The 18474-nt window shown below is 45.4% G+C and overlaps 1 protein-coding gene across 1 annotated transcript in view; it reads left to right on the forward strand.

Moving 5' to 3' along the window:
• The window catches only part of ADRB2 (adrenoceptor beta 2), a 55548-nt gene extending 37379 nt beyond the window's left edge, over positions 1-18169 (forward strand). The window contains exon 2 of the mRNA XM_067566387.1: positions 16470-18169. Coding sequence (XP_067422488.1) covers positions 16470-16504 — 35 coding nt within the window. The 3' untranslated portion in view covers positions 16505-18169. The remainder of the gene's footprint in view (positions 1-16469) is intronic.
• Positions 18170-18474: the final 305 nt, after the last annotated feature.

Below are 18474 nucleotides of genomic sequence, written 5' to 3' on the forward strand. Positions count from 1 at the left end.
TGATCAGAGCAAATTACTTCTTGTAGTGAGATAGCCATTCCAAATCCCTGTTTAAACCCAGTTTGAATGTGTCAAGTTTGCAGATAATTTCTAACTCAGCAGTTTCTCTTTCAAGTCAGTTTGTGAAGTTTTTTTGGAGAAGTACAGCAACTTTCAGGTCAGCGACAGAGTGCCCTGGGAGTTTGAAGTGTTCTCCAACTGGTTTATGGATGTTATTTTTTATGTCTGATTTGTGTCCATTTATCCTTTTGCGTAGTGATAGTCCAGTTTGGCCAATGTACATGGCAGAGGGGCATTGCTTGCACATGATGGCATATATAACATTAGTGGATGTGCAGGTGAATGAGCCCCTTATGGTGTGATTGATGTGGTTAGGACCAGTGATGCCTACACTGGGGATGAGGTCAGTATAGCCAACAACACTCAGGGGTGTGGATTCTTCCTCAAGAATTAGCTGTGTCAATCTAAGTTTTAAGTGTAGACAAGGCCCGTGGGAGAGATGGGAGGGAGGAACAGAGTGCATTGTAATTCAGGGGGAGAGCAAAGGAGCAGAATGGAAGCAGTCTCTTTCACAGAGCACGATGCCCCGCTCAGCTCTATTTAACTTAATTGTCTCATTTCACCTGCAGAAAAGAAACATGTACCGGTAACGAATTCCTGCAGTGTAAAGTCACCAGCTGTGGTGCAGCAGGGGACGCCACAATTAGAAAGAGAAGAGTAAAAGTGTTTGACTCCAGCCCCCTCACACTGCATCTATTCCCCCATGCACACGCTGGGTTAATAGGCTGACTGGTGTTTAGGGACTTGGCTCTAGGGCTATAAACCATTTCCCACATTCAGCTTAGTTCCACTGTGGGTTATTGACCATCCACATCGTGGGCTCACATGGGAACAATGAATGCAGGGGAAACAGCTACAGAGCAGGAAACGCACATGACAGAGGGACGGAGAATTTCCTCGTCATCAGGCCTGTTAGGGGTATTTCTAGTCAAGAAGTAATCTCAGTGGGATCCCTGCAGGAGGAGAGGCATTTGCAAAAACACCTCTAAAATACAGAAAGCAGGTTAAAGCAGGGATGCTGTTGGAAATTTCTTAGATACACACCCACATATTGATATTCAGACATTACTACCATTACAGTCATAAGACTAATATCAATTACACTGGGATTGAGAAAATGAGAACAAAAGATGATGGGGAGTAAGGTACCAACTATTCAAACAGAGTCTTCTGGTAAATAAACTTGGTCAGGTAGAGTTCATGAGGGGGCCATAACAGAGCTTTTGCATTCTCTTTGGACAGTCAGTGCAGAGCCAGTCTTGTATTTACTTTGTGACATTTCCTGCTCTCCCCACAAAGGGATTACACTGTTGCCTCACTCCCACATGCGAGTGTGGTGCTTAGAATGGAAACGTATTTCTTTAGCAGTTTGGTTGCTTCCATCATATCTTATGCAGAAAATGTGTTATTGCAGGTTTGCTCATAACCACTTGGCTGCACATGCTAGATTGTAAATGTTGAGTTGCTTGTGAGTTTTCGGCTGGTTATATGGGCTATATGTGAACCACTGGATGGTTATCGTAGGGTTGCTGCTGTGGATGTTGTTTTGTTACTACAGTGTTTCTTGTTGGATTCTTGTAGACTTCTAGGCCTTGTCAGTTCACAAGAAGGAAGCAGGAAGGGGAGACTGAAGTGACACTATGATGGATACGTGTGTTCTCACAATGAAATAAATCTGACAGATCTAATGTTTATCAAGATTAGTGGGTTTCTCAGGTTATTTTTGAATTTCCCAGCATTCATCATTTCAAGTCAAACCCTCAACAATGTTTCAGCGTAGGAGGATGGGTTTTACTGGCATTTACATGGGAGCGGTCAACTTGATTAGGCCCTCAACAGATCTGAAAAGGAATTCTTTCTTGGCGTTGTCACCCTCCAGGTCTTCTTTCCACATATGTACAGCAGAGAGAGAAGAAATCATCCATCTCCTTGTTGATGGTAACAACTAAAGCTACCCTCTTGTGCGCCAAAAAACAACTTGTGCGCACAGCTTTACCAATAGATTGGATGGTCACAAAGTTGGAGGTTTTTAAACTAAGAATTGTTACTGGTTTTTCCCCAATTATTTTGGCTAGCAAAGTAGTAAAGATGTAACATGATCAAACAAACCACCAAAAATACACTCAGAGTTTCCCAGGAAATGTTATAACAGCTCAGCAGTCAGGAGGGAATTGCAGTTCATACTCAAATTTCACAAACAATTGTCTTACATCTGGGGAAGTATTTCCATCACTGGAAGCCAAGTGTCCACAAAGTTCTCCTCCTTTAGACTCAGGATCAATTTTAATATTATATATTTGAAAATAATGTTTCTTTGAACTCTCAAAATGGGCCCATGCCTGTACTGAGTAATCCTACGATCCTGTTATGGTACCCTTGTCTTTCCTCAGCCCATGGCCTTTTTGTTTGCTACTCTCACTCATTGGGTTGCATCTAATATTAGACAAGGCATGGATCTTGGCTTAAACTTTCCAAAGTGGCTTGTGCGTTTGCTTGTCTCCATTTTGGGATGCCCAACTCGAGACATCTTAAAGGAGCCTTATTCTCAGAAGGTGCTGAGCACCTGCCCTTGGGGTGCTCAGAAACTGACACACTGTAAACATTAGCGAGGACTGGACGTCTTGGCCAAGTTTATCTTTGTTCCTTGCTCTGTAACATGTCTAGCAATAAGAAGGATAGACAGCTCCCAAAGGGTGCATTTCCTTTGCAAGCCATTTCCAGCTGATGGCTTTGGGGAGTACGTGAGATTGATGGATCTCTGTCCCTTTCCTACTGAGCAGGTGGCCACCTCACTAAAAATGCCACCACAACTGGCACTAAGGACCCCTATTAATGGCAGACCTAGCAGAGACACAAAGGACTGAATGAGCCATGGAGACTGAGCTTCCATTCCATCCCTAGTGGGAATCTCATTGCATCAAGACAGAGGCACAGGGGAAGCTTGCATGATTGCATTACCTCTTCAATGTATGGAGGGCTTCAGATTCTCAGGGTGTTGGTTTTGGTAGCTTTCATCAAGACTAGATTCAGTTTTTTAAAATAATCCAAGCTATGTTATAGTCATGATATTATTCATTAAAGCATCAATTGTTGGAGTGGGTTCCAGAGGTTCAGAATCAAAGACGCAACATTTAAAGAGGCCAGGTTCAGGTTTTAATCAAGTCGACAGCACCCCTCCGATTTCAGATATATTATTCCTCTCCATTCAAATACCAGAGCAACTCTTCAGTTAAGGGCTCTTGCTGGTGGAATTTACTAACAGCAACCGAGCTCTTGACTGAGATTGCAGCCAGGATGCCTCTCCTTGTTCTAGTGCGGCAGTGATTACACCCAAGCTGTCTCAAGAGCACTATGATCTGGTAGTGCACAGAGCCTGCCACGCAGAGTTTAATGTCGGACTGGGGAAGAGAGAGCGAGGGTGTCTTATGTGATCCATGAGTAGGCAGTTAGCAAGAAAATGTAATGTATCATTTGACACGTCATGGCTGCATGTGTAAGCCTGGTAGGAAGGGAGGAATGCTGTTATCCCATGTATATGAGCCACTGCCATATTGTGCAACCTTCTGAGACTGGCAGACATCAGCCATCTCAACAGCTGTGTTTAATCCCTTCTTTCATTACTGATTCTGTCAATTACCACTCCTCTTACCCCTGTTTCAGTTGTCAGAAGAGGAGTGTGGGGAGAGGGAAGGCAGTCTCTGTATCCACATTTTTAGAGAGCCTAACTGAAATCTGCAGTCATGAAATCCTATAAAAGGAAGCTGTCTCTCTCTCCATTTCTGCTTTGCTTGGGTTAATAGAGGGGTTAGACGCTACGCAACATCTCTCAGGCGCTCGGCTACTGCCATGGCAGATGCCATATAAGAACACAGAGAGCAGGAGAGGGAGAATGTTTAGTCAATGTAACTTTGCTTATTTATTTTTATCAACTGTAGCAGTTGAAAATGTTGTTTTGATAATAGCAATTAAACCCAAGCTAGAGTCCTGTCCACACTGCACTAGAGCCATATCAGCAACAAGAAAGTTGAATGTGCACTGGATAGACTAGGGTCCAGCCTACAGTATAGAACTACAGTTCAGGGGACTTGGTTCCAAACACTCTTGTCTTCGTCATAGTTAAAAGCTGGGCTTTGGTCCTGCAGCGCAGACAAGACTGAAGCATGTTTTAAGCGTTTGCAAATTGTGCTGCAGCTCTCCAAAGGTCAAGTCTGCAATATGGCTCGAGAACCTGGTGAGGCTCCATCTGCATTGCAAGAGCAAACTGTGATTTACATTTAACATTGCGGGCATGTGCTCATCTGTAACCTGGAGCCCCATCATCATGATGTAGCCGTTACCATCTTGTCAGGGCCTTGAATATAAGGAATGTATACTCTGATAGGCTGTGGTTTCTTTATCTTTGTTGCAAGTTCCCTACTGAATCCCACATAGGGCAGTAACCCAACATTCTGGTTTCACCTCCTTTCCCCTTCTTCTTGACAATGACCAAACGCTTCCTAAGTGGAAATTAAACTGCTGCCAGTATTTCAGGGTGAGACAGTTTGCAAGTTCCCCTTCTCATGTGGGGGTGGGGGGAGGAGGGGAAGAGAACTGGCCTCATCTTCATAGCCCTTCCTCTTCCCCCTCCCCCCGGTAGTTCACATCACAGTAGCTCTGTTGCATGGAGGAAACCAGCCTCACAGATTTGAGCGCACAAAAGTGACACCTGAAAATATTTTAGCATGCATGTATGCATGTACTAACACACACACAGCCTTTTGGTCATGGAAATACAAGGGAGGAAAAATTATTGCTGGCAGAAACACCCCAAGCCCTCCTGACTCTTGTAAAATCAAAAACTCTTATCAGGGTGGAGTTTTTACAGCTTGATTTTACAGAGTTTCAAGGGACTTACAGCACTTGTGGGACCTAGGTCCAAATAGTTCAGGGACCTGAAAACAAAATCGGAAAAGCTGGGACAGAAACAAGAGGGAGAAATAAGATAACATTGCTTTTTAACGCCTTCTAACCAGCAGGTCTTCCACATTCTGACTGAACTCTAGAGTCGCTCAAATTATCCCTGAAATCTAAAATGGTATTTGGACATTATTTCTCGCTGAAGTAACTGAGAACCCACTTTGGAACTTAGCAGCTGGACTGTCATGTAGACCACTTTACGAGCCAGTGATTTTCACTGGTATCCCTGGTAATACCTAGAAGTGGCATTCTGATGTGAAATGAGTTCTGTGTAAACAAGGATAAATGAAAGAGGGAACTTAGGGCTTCATGCATGCAGCATAATGTAGGGGTGTTGTACAGTTAAAACTGTGAACTGGTGGTAAGTGGTTGATTAGCAGAGCAGAAGGATACCGCTAGGGCACTAGCCTGTAACTCAGAAGCCCTGGATTCAACTTCTGTTCTGCTGCAGACTGTGTGATCTTAGGCAAGTCACTTGGTCTCTGTGTCTCAGTTCCCAAACTGTAAAATGGGGCTAATAACACTGTCCTACCTCACTGGGCTGTTATGAGGATAAATACACTAATGACTGTGAGATGCTCAGATACTACGGTAGAGGGGGACATATACATAACTACATGAGGTGCGTAGGCCTTCGTGTATCCGCTTGCTGAAGCTTGGGTTAGAAGTTTGACTTAGACTCAGTCATTATTAGATCCATGCAGGAGAGACGGGTAAAAAGAAAAAAATGGGTGAAAATTGGAGCAGACAGGAATAAGCCACTGCCCTCCCCCAAATTCAGACAAAATGTAAAAACAAAAAAGAAAGAAAGCTGAGACGGGCAGACAGAACAATTCTAATATGCACGAAGCTGAATAGCCCTTGGAAAAAGCCCACTCATTTCAATTACAGGGACAAAAGGGTTTTGAATTCAAACTAGTTTTCCAAACCCTGTAAACCCTTCAAGATAGTTAGAGGGCTTCAGGGCCTCAAACTCCTCCTCCTTCTGCCTTCTCCCACTGCGCTACCCCATATCCATCAGGACATGGTCTCAGGATATTTAAAGAGTCTATAAATGACAGATCCCCAGCTGCTGCAATTCAGTGTAGTTAGGTTGGCTTCAAGGGGCTTTGCCAATTTACAGCAGCTGATGGTCTGGCCCATGATGTGGTGATCCTTGTGGTAGGTCAGAGACAGGACTCTGTTGTACTGAATTGTTTTTTTATTGATGCTGCTGGACAGAGCAGACCATGCAGACAGAGGGAGTTCCCTCTGACTCCCCACAGCTGACTCCCAGACTGACTGACACATCATGTGCTGCCTCAAGTCACCACCCAGGCTCTCCCTGTGTATGTCTACACTGCAGTGTAAACCCCGGGTTCAAACTCAGGCTCAAGCCTAACCCCTCTTCTATCCACACACACAAATTGTGCTAACCCAGGGCACAGATCCAGATCCCAGGACCCCATGGGGGTGGAGGGACCTAGTATGAGTCGTGCCATGACCCAGGGTCCAAGCCCTATTGCTTTGCAGCGTAGATGCTCCCCCAATGGACTTGTGCTCTGGGAGTCCTCTTAAAGTATCCCTCAATCCCACAGGCTGACTTTCTTTTCCCACTGGACACTGAAGTTTTCCAACACTGCACTGTGAACAAAAAGCTAGAGTGGCCATATTTTGGGAGGGCGCTAGGAAGTCTGGGATATCGGGTGGTTGGACTTGGCCTCCATAATGCAGTGTAGATGCTAGACACGCAGGTTGGGTCCCAGGATTCAACAGTTCTAACCTGGGGTTGCAAATGAGTGTAGACCCTCATGCCCTAGGTTAACACACCCAGGGTCTGCTAACTAAAGTTCTACTAACCCTTGGCTTATATTGCAGAGTAGACATACCACCTAAGTCCCAGCAGATATGTAGCAATTACGGCATAGACTCCTGACTACACATTAGAGAGGACGTTGGGTTGTAGCCTTGCATCAGAATGAAAACATTTGGCATTGTCATGATACAATACCAGAACATCATGGCCATGTCCACACTGCGATTAAACACCTCTGGCTGGTGCATGTCAGCTGACTTGGGCTTGCATGGCTCTGGCTATGGGGCTGTTTAATTGTGGCATAGAAGTTTGGGCTCAGGCTGGAACCCAAGCTTTGGGACTCTCCCACCTTGGGGGTCCCAGAGCCTGGGTTCCAGCCTGAACATCTACACTGTAATTAAACAGTCCCATAGCCTGAGTCCGAGTCAGGTGACAGGGGCCAGCCAGGCATGTTTAATTGCAATGCAGAGACATACCCCATATGTAGTATTGTGATGTCCTGATGCACTGATTTCATCTGGCCGGGGCAACCCAGATTTCAGCTGCTTTGTCTTGCCCAGTGTGATGCAAGACAGACAGCAAAACCTGGAAAGAACGCTTTTGTGACAACCAAGATGGATGGCAACCCTCACTCCCACCCTCCTGAACGTACATATAGATCTACGAGGTCTGATTGAAAACAAGCAGATGAAACTTTTTTCCTTAAATAAAAATGCTGCTGTGTCAAAACTGAAGTGTTTCAGGGAAATATATCAGTGTAGATGACATTTTTGTCATGAAGAGTTTTCTGGTCCAGGGTGGAATTTCTGGTCAGAGCCAGAGGGAGAGAGAGACAGACAGACAGACACCCCAGAACAGTAAATAGACAAAAAAAATTTTTTTTTTGCATTAGAATGAAAACAGTTGGAAAACTTTCAAAAGTCCTTGCAAAAGTAGAGTGGTGTCAAAATGTTGGTGTGCAGATTGAAACCCATGCTTCGCATTTTGGGAGGGGGTATGTATATGCTGGTGGTCAAGGTACTGACCTGCAATGTACTGTAGGAGACTCAGTTACAAGCCGCTGCTCTATGTGACTCAGAGCAGAGCTTTTCATCTCAGATCACTCAGAATCAGTCAGAGCAGGGACTTGAAGCTGGGTGTCCCCCATCCAAGGGGAGTGCCCTACCACTGGGTTATTGGCTATTCCGGGGTCGGGCTTTCGTCTCTCGTGCTTGTGTGTTTTCATGAAACATCTTTAAAATGTCTCCTTTCTGTTCCTCGTTGGAACAAAAATGTATTTCAAAACCTCAACATTTTTCGCAAAAAGGAATTGCTGTTTTCCAGCCAACCCTAATATCTGTCCTTCAGCATCTGCCTCGCTCACATTTGACCAGTGGCTCTGATGCTCAACCTTTCCTTCTCTAAATAAATCAGGTTATCGAATACTACAGCTCCCAGGCTCCTATCATTATACCACTGCCAGACATTGCTGACACACTAGAGCGTTCCTTGCAGCCATTTTGTGGAACTACAACTCATCCTGTTACACACTGGGAATCAGTTCCCTTTGTACCTTAGTCTGAGATGAAGACGTTACTGATACTTTCCTATAAAATAATCTACCCTAGAGCCATTTTGCATTCTGCCTTGCGGGACAGAGCGGTAGCCATTTAGCACTCTTTCTTTGAGCTGTGTGGCAAGATGCTGTGGGCAAATTATAGGTGATAGGTGGATGGGGCACGAGATACAATAATGAGAGTTCCTGATGAGTGATCTTTTCATATGTGAGCCATTAGGTGAGACAGGAAGGGCGGTGAGGCGAAGATGTGGGAATCAGTGAATACAAAAACATCAGTAGGAAAAGAGACTTCTCTTGTTAGAAGCAGAGCCATTACAGTGCTTAGCTAATAGACTCTTCTGATGTGCTGAGTGTGCGAGAGGGATTTAGGGTAAATCCTAACCCCTGTTTTGCCCCAGCCATCATTTCACCTCACATCCAGTGGACACCAGGCACACCCGGACATGATGTGGTTCCACTGCACTGGGACAGCAGGATTTGGAGATTGTGCTGAGGAGAGCAGAGCAGGGAGGGAGGGACACCCTGTAGGCAGAGTGGGGAGTTGCGGAAGAGTTGGCTGGATGAGGGGTGGGGCCGTGGATCCACCAAGCATTTCTCCTCTGAAAGGGAGTGCATGTTGGGGGGGGGGCTCCTGCAGCCCTGAGGATACAGTAGAGGACACTGAAGCATTCTGCTGGCAATCCACAGCCTAGAGACGATTTCTCCTCCTGCAGCCCCCATTGAACCCCTCACCACTAATCCCCATTACTCAGAGTGCTCTTTGATGTCCAGTTGTCAATATGGATGGCCAGGGGCGTGTGCAGACATTTAAATTTTGGATGGGCACATTCTGTGACCCAGGGGAGGACCACCGGCCCACCCTGCCGGGGCCCCTCTGGAGGAACTCTGTGCCCCCCACCTTCCCTGCTGGGGCCCCGGAGGAGCAGAGGAACTCTGAGCCTCCTGCCGATTATTTGGGGGCCCCGTGCTCCTGCATGCCCCCCGTTTATGCACGTCCCTGTGTATGGCTTGGGTTCACAAGTGTCATTTTTATTTTCCTCACAAACAAATGATTGCCCCCACAAAATGGCTGCCTGAAGCCTCTACTGTGCCTATCACAACTGAACAGAAGCATTTCCCCACCAGTTTATCCCCACTTTCATGGGGATACAAAGACAGGAAATATGGTTAATGAGTCCAGCTGGCCTTGTAGTTAGCAAGATAGTAAGACACACGCATATGCAGGCTGTCACATTCCTCCACCTGGCACACAGCTCAGTTTCCCGGCCATGTCCATTGCACTCTGGTTCATCATACCATCACGTCTGTTCCTTGGTGAAGCTTGGGCTTCTCATAGGCAAGCAGGAATTGGGAGTCATGAACAGGGAGTGGGAGATTTCTTCAGATGGCTTCTGTTTGGAAACTCAAGTTTTAGTTTGTGAGCTCTGAGGAATTTAGTTCCCAGATCAGAGGAGAGACTAGGAGAGGTCAAGCAAATTTCAGCTCTCGCTGGGTTACGCGGAGCGGCAGATAGCTAGCATTCCAGAACAACATCTGAGTTTTGCATTTATAAGACAGATGTTTTGGAAAACCTGAAGTTTATTTTAATTGTCATCTTCCAAGCCTCCTTCCTACGTGCGCACACACATTCAGGAACCATAAATAAGAATTCTTTAGGCGATGCAGCTCTTAGGACAGCTCGCCCTGTCTTCTATCACTGCCTGTAGATACTGTATGCTGCCGAACTGATTTTCCTCACACCAGTTTTACAGCAGTGTATATCTGCTGTATCTGAGTCTCCGCTCATTGACACCAGTGTACATAGGAGTTGCTCCACTGATCTCTGGGGAGTTACACTGGTTTTACACTGTTGAGAGAGGAAAATCAGGCCAATCGACTTTTATGGTGTTACTCCTGATTTATACCAGTGCCACTGAGAGGCGAATTGGGCCCAAAATGTTCAGAAATAAGAAACTGGACAACCACCGGACATTCCCAACCGGGATAACATAAAAGCAGGCCAGAATCTGATCTCAGTTACACTAATATAAATCTAGTGTAACTCCATTAGAGTTACCCCTGATTTACATTAGTGTAACAGAGTTCAGAATCTGGCCTGTCATCATCCCAGTGTGAAGTTTTGAGAACTGCCTGAAAATATGTAGATTGTTTTTTTCTTCAGTAAAGCACTAAACCTATGCTCCTATATAAAGTGTCAGGCTAGGTTGATCCCTGGGGTAATCCACTATCGTCAGTGGAGTTACACCAAGGATGTATCTGGCCAACTAGTTTTCTGCATCAGCCATATTATGATGGCAGTGAGACTTTGTAGGGCAGGTAATACCCTCTAACATTGCTACCACACACCCAGTACCTTTGCGAACACTCCTGCCTCGTGCCTCCCAGGTTACACTCCTGAGGCACTCCTGCCCATATCTCCCTGTTGTGCCTTATGGTTTACTTTCCTGTAATAGTAATTAATTCATTGTGGAATAGCACTTACTGGTCCCAAATGTAGATATCACACAGTGTCTGCAGGTGCACCTGAAACTGCCTCTGGGGCCAAATGCAGTGGGATGCTTGCTTTGTGGAAGCATGGGACACCCGATCTAGATATTGTGCACTGGCCTCTACTTCATCACTGGGTCTTATTTAAGGTGTTGACTTTGATCTGTACATTTCTGTAGGCCAGATTTTCCCACCCTTATTCCCAGTGGGGACTATTCACAGATAAGGAAGGGAAAGTAGGAGAATCTGACCCTGTGCCATTTGGGTCCTGGCTACCTCCGAGCTGCCTCTCCTTGTGTTACAGCACAGCAGCTTGAGCTGACAGCCCCGAGTTTTTAATAGAAGAGGAGGTGGAAGTAGGGATTTTTCAGGAAAGGGCTCTCGGCTCAGGAACTCGGTTTCCTAGAGGGTTCGTGGGAGCTGGAGCTTGTCCACCTTCAGGGATTTAAAGAGGCGTTTGCCTGAGGAAATACTGGCAAGTGTCTGAATTCTTCTGGCTTTAACAGCGGAGAAGTGGAGGGCCAGACCTGCAGTAGGTATAAATCATGTGGCTCCATTAAAGTCAATGGAGCAATGCCTAGTTACACCCACCAGACTGAAGTCTTTTATTGGCTTGTGGCCAATTTGTTAATTGTTTTTAAACGGCTGTTTTTTTAATGAGAGCATATGTGCTAAGAGATTGTCACTTCCAGATTTTATACAGTGAAGTGATTCCACACTCAGTGTAACTCCCGAGAAGTCACAGAGCATGAGGCACCAAAGGGGAGGAAGAGGATCATGAATCTCCCCAAGAAAAAAAAAAAGAGGCTTCCTGGCACACACAGTTGTGAGGATATTCTAGACCAGTGTTTCTCAATTGGTGTTCCGTGGAACCCTGGGGTTCCGCGGGAACACTGTTAGGGTTCTGCGAGAAAGTGACATTGTGCCGCCGAGAGCAGCTGTTCTCCGCGCCACTGAGAGTAGCTGTTCTCCACGCCGCCGAAAAAGGGAAGATGTCTCGGATTTTTCGGCGGAGGGTATCGAGTATGAGTGTAATTTCCCTGCGGCGCCTAAAGGGTTCCACGGGGAAATTTAATTGAGAAACGCTGACCTAGTTGTTTCTATATAATTTGCTTATTTCGACATTTTTTTTGGCCCCATATGTAAAAATACTGTTTGGGGGGTTCTGCAATTATTTATCGAGTTCAAAAGGGTTCCGTGGCCAAATTTAATTGAGAAACACTGTTCTAGACGCTCCAAATCTCCTCAGAGAACAACCCTTCATAAGGTGGCAATGGCCAGTCTCACAGACAGAGAGGAACATGACAAACTCAAGAAGAAACGCAGTCCTCCCTTTAAGTTCTTATTACCTGAAATGCATGTGGCTCAAGGGGATTGGACAGGATGGATGTGTACAGTAGTGTAAAAATGAAACATTGCTCTTCATTTCACTCTCATTGTCCCATCGAAGTGAAAAAAAAAAAAAAAACCCTCCCAGAGTCAGCAATCCTGGATCTCAACATGAATGGAAGAAGAAAATCACCGCTCCAAAGAGACTAATTGAAGAATAGTCACAAAAAGTGAATGAAACTGTGATTGTTGGCACTGGAAATCTGAGTCAAAATGTTCAGCTTGTCCAATCAGGAGCCAGAAATATGCAATGTAACCTATGTGTCCAATCAAAACTAACCAACACACTTTGAATTTAGAATACCAAATAATCACAATAAATGCCTCATACTACCTACAGATGAAGAATCAATGACTTTTACATGTATGGGAGTTTGCCTGAGTAAGAACTATGTAAGGACTCAGGGTTAGACCTAAGAGTTGCAGGCAGTCAATACTCACAAGACTGAGTGTGTAGCACAGCCAAAACGTGGCTTTTCTGAAGTTAGAGAAGTGGGTAGTTATGTTGTGGTTACTATGTCCTATCAAATCCAATCCTGATCTGCTTTTTTGGACTTCATACATATTAGTTGCCTAGCGTATTCTATCCCTTATTTTAAAGCAAAGCCCCTGTAAACATTGGGATCTTCTCTTAGAGGTTGCAGTGTGGCACTTCTGCAAATCTCAGGAATTTAATTAGTGTCCTTGTCATGTTAGCTCAAAAGCTCCACCTATAGGAGAACTGAAAAAGATCCCTTCAGGCTCCAACTTGATAAGATAGGAGGAGAAGCTTCACTCACTGATTCCGCTTTTGGCATTCAAGGGAGGTTTTCACATTTCATTGCTGAGTCTGATTTGTTTCACCTTTGCAATGTTACTTTCAACTTTATGATATTCTTATTTTTTGCTGTTAAACCGTTAGCTCACGGTTCTTCACTGCACCTATGGTCCAACAAAACCAATGGAATCTTAATATCTACCAAATTCCACCTAGGAAATCTTAAGGTATTTCAAGTTTAATGAACTGCTAGATTGCAAGCTTTTTGGAGTCCCAATGATAATTTCTGATATGTTTCAATAGCTTGTGATACACTGTGGACAATGCGAGAAACAAATCAGATCCAAGATTATTTACTGAATCGGTTTCCCACTAGGTTAGTGTTATGTGTATATCAGACCAAAGCCCGGGTCTATTTTAATAGCTGTGACAACAGAAATATTAATTGTCCGTAGACCTTTTTGGAGGGGGATATACCAAGGGCCATATTTTCTTCCTTTTTCTTTGTGTGGCTAGTAGAAACCTTCATGGTAATTAAAGTGTTTTAAAATGTTCTTTTTTGTCTTTGGGGTTTAATTTTAAGTTTCGTTAATTAGTATTTGTAACTACTATTGTTACTGAATAGCCATCTCTCTCTCTTACATGCATACACACAGGCACACTGCTGAAGTCACTAGTGAGTTTAGAGATCTTTATCTGAGCCACACAAAATTGATCAAAGTCTCTTTTTATGAGAGAAGCTGGCATAGAAGAAAGTGCTATCTGTCAAGATAGTGGTGCATTCGCAGAGCTGAATGAGAAAAACTTGCATTGCTTCTTCCCACGCTATCCTGGATCTAGCCAGCACTATCCATTCCCCTCACTAGTTTCATTAACATTTAATCCTATTTACATCTCCCCTCTCTTCCCCCAAAGAGTGACAATCACTTTCCACTGCTGCCAAAACAACACCGTTGGTCTGCTACATGAAGCATGCGTGGAATGGTTCTTTGGGGAATTCTGAGCCCTGGACGCTACAAGTCCTAATCACAATAAAGGAAGGAAGAGTACTCATCATTGGCTTATTCATTCAAGAATTCAGAATCCTTGAGAGTCTTTCCCCCAGCTCAGGAATCAGTATCTGTGTGAAAACTATAGTGGAAAGTTTAAGCCAATTCTTCTACTGTATTACTCACATTGGGGCCTGATCTAATCCCCACTGAAGTCTAAGGGAAACTTTTCATTGTCCTGGGTAGTCTTTGGATCAGGCCCATAGTGAATATCTGGGAACACTTTATTGCAAAGTTTTCCTCCAGCTGTTGGGTTGATTCCGTGTCTCAGTAGCAGAGCTCAAAGCTGCTAGGATTTCCCAAGGAAGCCCCATTTCTGTTTCCATGCTGGGCAATGCTTGCCCCAAAGCCTCATGCAAAATGTGGTGCTCATCACAGTGAGTTCAGTGCCCATCTTCCCTCTGCAGATTTCAGTGTACAAAATAATCTTCAAACCCTGCAAAAACTATCAGCAATTCATATCAAAAGAGCCAGCAATTCTGTAAGTTAGAAGGAAGGAAGGGTGGAGAGGGGACTGTATTTTACAGAGCAGAGACAGCACTGGTGGCTTTAAAACCAAACAGAGCTGGCCGCCAACATTATTGTAAATCATCTGTCTCATTATGGAAGTTTGTCTTCCAGTCTCACCCGAAATTTAGCTTTATTTCTGTGTTGGTTACCGGGACATTTTTCAAGAGATGCATTGTGTTTTCATGGAACTTCAAGGTCCATCCCCTACCCCTCTGAGATTCATAAAAATAGGTCTTTTAGGGTTTTTGTGCCTAAAATCATCATAAAGTCATTCATTAAAATAGCATTTAAAAATAAAAACAAAATCAGATCCAGGATATTCTCTCTCTCTCTTTCTGACACCTTTTCATCTGCAGGATTTTAAGAGCTTCTCTTTTCTATCTATCATTGCGGTCACTGGGATACATGAGCACAAACAATCAAGAAAAGCAAAAATCCCTCTGACAGACTGTGCTCTCCACCCTTTCACAGATCTGAAAGCCAGAAGGGACCATTATGATAGCTGAGTCTCCTGAAGGTTAACATGCTTTTGTCTAATCCAGATTATTGGGCTCAATCCGAGGGTAAATGGGAGGAGTTTACTAGGCCTGTGATATGCAGGAGATCAGACTAGATGTTCTGGTGGTTGTGATCCCTTTTGGCCTTAAGCTCTATGATCGTCTAGCAAGCCCTGAGAGTGTCTATGGAGACATTTCTTATTTATTTCTGTTATTTGCTCTCTGCAGGGAAGTGACTCTGAGCTATTTTTTTGAGTTGTTGTTGGGGGGAGGGAAGGGAAGTATCGTTTAGCCGTTAAAATGCCCAGAATTGCCTTCTAAACCACCAAGCTGCCCAGTGTGCGCTCTCCGCTGAGCGGCTTGTGAGAGGGTTGAGAGTACCTGAACGGAAAGCACAGGCCTGTGGTGGAAATGTCTCTGGGCATAGTGACAACACAGCCCCACCTACATGCAGAAGGAAAAGCGTCAGCAGCTCTCTGCCAGATGCAAAGAACATTCTCCAGGGAGAAGCAGCACAGCACAGCTACCAGCAATTGAGGAGAATAAGGAGGTGTTCGCATTCTTTGATGCCCCATAGATAGTGGTGTCCCCGGGGTTGCCTGTAAGTGCCGGTGGGGAGGGGCTTATAGGTGATCATGTCCCAAGAATGGTTCTTCACCTGACTTTTGCCGTCTGGGAGGCCCCCTAAGATACAGCTAGGCCTGTTGCCTGCAGCTGAGGTAATCAGCAGTAGATGAGCCTAGTTAGGCTCAGAGACTTGAAAGAGGGGACTCGGGCATGTTGGCTGAAAGTCAGAAGCCAGCTGCTCTCCCTAAAGGACGCAAGCAGATCCTATTGAGTTTGTATCCCGTTTGTAAAGGGAGCCAGCCTCCAGGGGAGGCAGACCTAAGTGCTGTCCTTTTTCTACTGTTCGTTATGGAGTCGAAAGCTGCATGAAGGGACTGTGGCCAGATGTTTCATTTGGTTATGCTGGGCGTGGGGGTTGGGGGGGAGACGGACCCGGTAAATACACCTGAAACGCCAGAGAGGGCTTCCCCTGGGATATGCTGCCTGCTGAGCTTCCATCTACATTTGTGGGTGCAGGCTTTGCTCACTGAGCTCCAGCTTGAGTCTTGGCTGCGGTAACGTGTGACTTGTATGCTCAGTGACTAGAGCTGCTGGGCAAGGTCTCCACTAGCTGGTTAAATACACGTATAGGCCATGTGGAGCCAAGGAGAGTTTAGTCACCAACTAACAGGAGCAGGATTGGGTGCTTAAGTGACTGGGCTGTAGTTGGTGGATACAGCCCACATCAGTGTGTGAGACATTATAGCGGGGGAGGTGTAAATCTCTTTCCCAGGACTCACATTTTTTTGGGCCTAGAAAAAATGACTAATTCCCAAAGCTGATCATTTCTCTCTCTGCTCCACAGAGATCCCTGGGTGTCCTGGAACGGTTGAAAGTTGAATGGGCTGAAGTGTCTTCCTCACCCCTCGGAGCTCACAGGGGCTCTGGAGAGAGAAAGCAGGAGCACAGCCATGCTTCCCTGAGAGTGGGGATACTGTGGGAAACTACTGCTTTGGCAACTGCCTTCATCCTGGCCCATCACCCATAGTGAATCTCCCGAAGGAGAAGCTGATGAAGGTGTAGCAGCGAACCAGGTGAGCATCTATCAAGCATCTGGGAGGATGTAAGAGGAGGATCTGCACTGACAGAGCCACATTCCAGGAACCAGCCCTGTAAAATCGGATCCACTCTGGGAAGGTGGGCACAGCACAGCCCAACAACATGGATATCCAAGCAAGGGGAAAGACATCCAGGGGGTTCCCTGTCATGCCAGCCTGGAGAAGCATAGTTTCAAAAGGCAAGATAGCTCTCGGGCTGCACTGTCCGCTCCACTGGCCAACCTTCCTGCCTCCTGGCCAGGCCAAGGGATTGCTAAGAACACAGCCATGGTTTTTTTGTCCGCACGCTGGCTGTGGCTTTCAAATGAAACAGGAACCTTTTAAAGACTAGAAAGACAAGGGGCACTGCAGTTCACTTTGATTTACTCTGGGTTACTTTCTACCCCTGGCATCTTCTCTGTCTGTTTCTTCCTCTGTATAGACAAACATCCAGTACACCACTCAGTCCTACTCAGACAGAAGAGGAATATTAACATGGGCCAAATCTGAGATCCTTACTTAGCACTCCCACAGACCTGCAGTGCACTGACTTCAATGACTGTAAGACACTCAGGATTCGACGCCATATTTTTGCACTGAGCAAGGGTGGGGAGAGATCTGCTTCACCTCTAAACTTTTCAGCCCTTCCACACCTTTGGAGGCCCATTTTCAGATCTCAGCCCCAAATGCCATACCTTGCTCAGTCGGGTATTGAAATCAGTACGCGGGCATGTCAATCCTTGTTGAAAACTGGGCTCCCTGCATTTTTAAACAGATAAAAGGGTTCAAAATGAAAAGCCCCTGGCTTGCTTATTAAGGGCTTGATCCTGTGTGGTTCAGAAGATGCCTAGCATTGTCCATTAGACACTCAACCTCCAGTGGCAGGGGAGTTGGGTAACCAGCACCTTCCAGGAACTCAGCATCTTAAAAGATCAGGAGGCCCCTAATCTCTTTACCCATGTTGCAAAGAAAAAGACAGTGAGCTAGGAGGTCCATGCAACAAACCATAGGAAAGACAAATTCAAACAGTAGGAAACTGATGTTCTTGAAATTTCTGATGGCAAAGGATTATCTTGTATGCGAAGCATCCTGCCCATCTGAGTGAGTGCAGGACTCTGCCCATCAGCTTGCTTAACAGCCCTTCTGAACTGTACATACCAGCTGTGGTCATGGAAATTCAGAGCTTTGCACGCAGCCCTGTTTTAACACGAACTGTGCACACAGATCGGGCTTCCGCCTGGCAAACGTCTCACGAAGGGACAGTTGGGTTTGTTTATATTTATTTATTTATTTGCTGCTTGATGTAAAGATGTTAACACAAAAACGAGACTGCAGAGTGATGTAGAGCAGCTTCCTAACCTGTGTCTGTAAGTGGGAGCCACCGACAACATGCGTCATGCCGTAAGCGGATCTTCAGCTCTAGCAAAATAAAAGCAACCCATTTCACTGGGGTTGTCTGACGTTTAGAAAAAAAGAGGCTGCCGTCTGACATTCTTTATCTGCCGTGCAGGATGTGCAGAGAGTGTGTGTGTGTGTGTGTGTGTGTGTGTGAGAAAGCGAGCGAGCATGACTCTCACGGGTACTTTATATTCTTAATATTGTTTTCTCAGCGCTGCCATCTACAACAGGATCAGATTTCTTTTATATACAGTGGCCTTGTATGCACCTGGAGGCCAGGTCCTCAGCTGCTGTAAATTGGCACATTTCCACTGAAGGGGAGGCACACTAGTTTACAGCATCTGATGATCTAGATCAGTATCTCCAATGTGCCCT

The sequence above is a fragment of the Emydura macquarii genome, unplaced genomic scaffold, assembly GCF_026122565.2.
Source record: "Emydura macquarii macquarii isolate MOO-44397 ecotype Brisbane River unplaced genomic scaffold, CSIRO-AGI_Emac_v2 contig_2768, whole genome shotgun sequence".
Classification (NCBI taxonomy): Eukaryota; Metazoa; Chordata; order Testudines; family Chelidae; genus Emydura; species Emydura macquarii.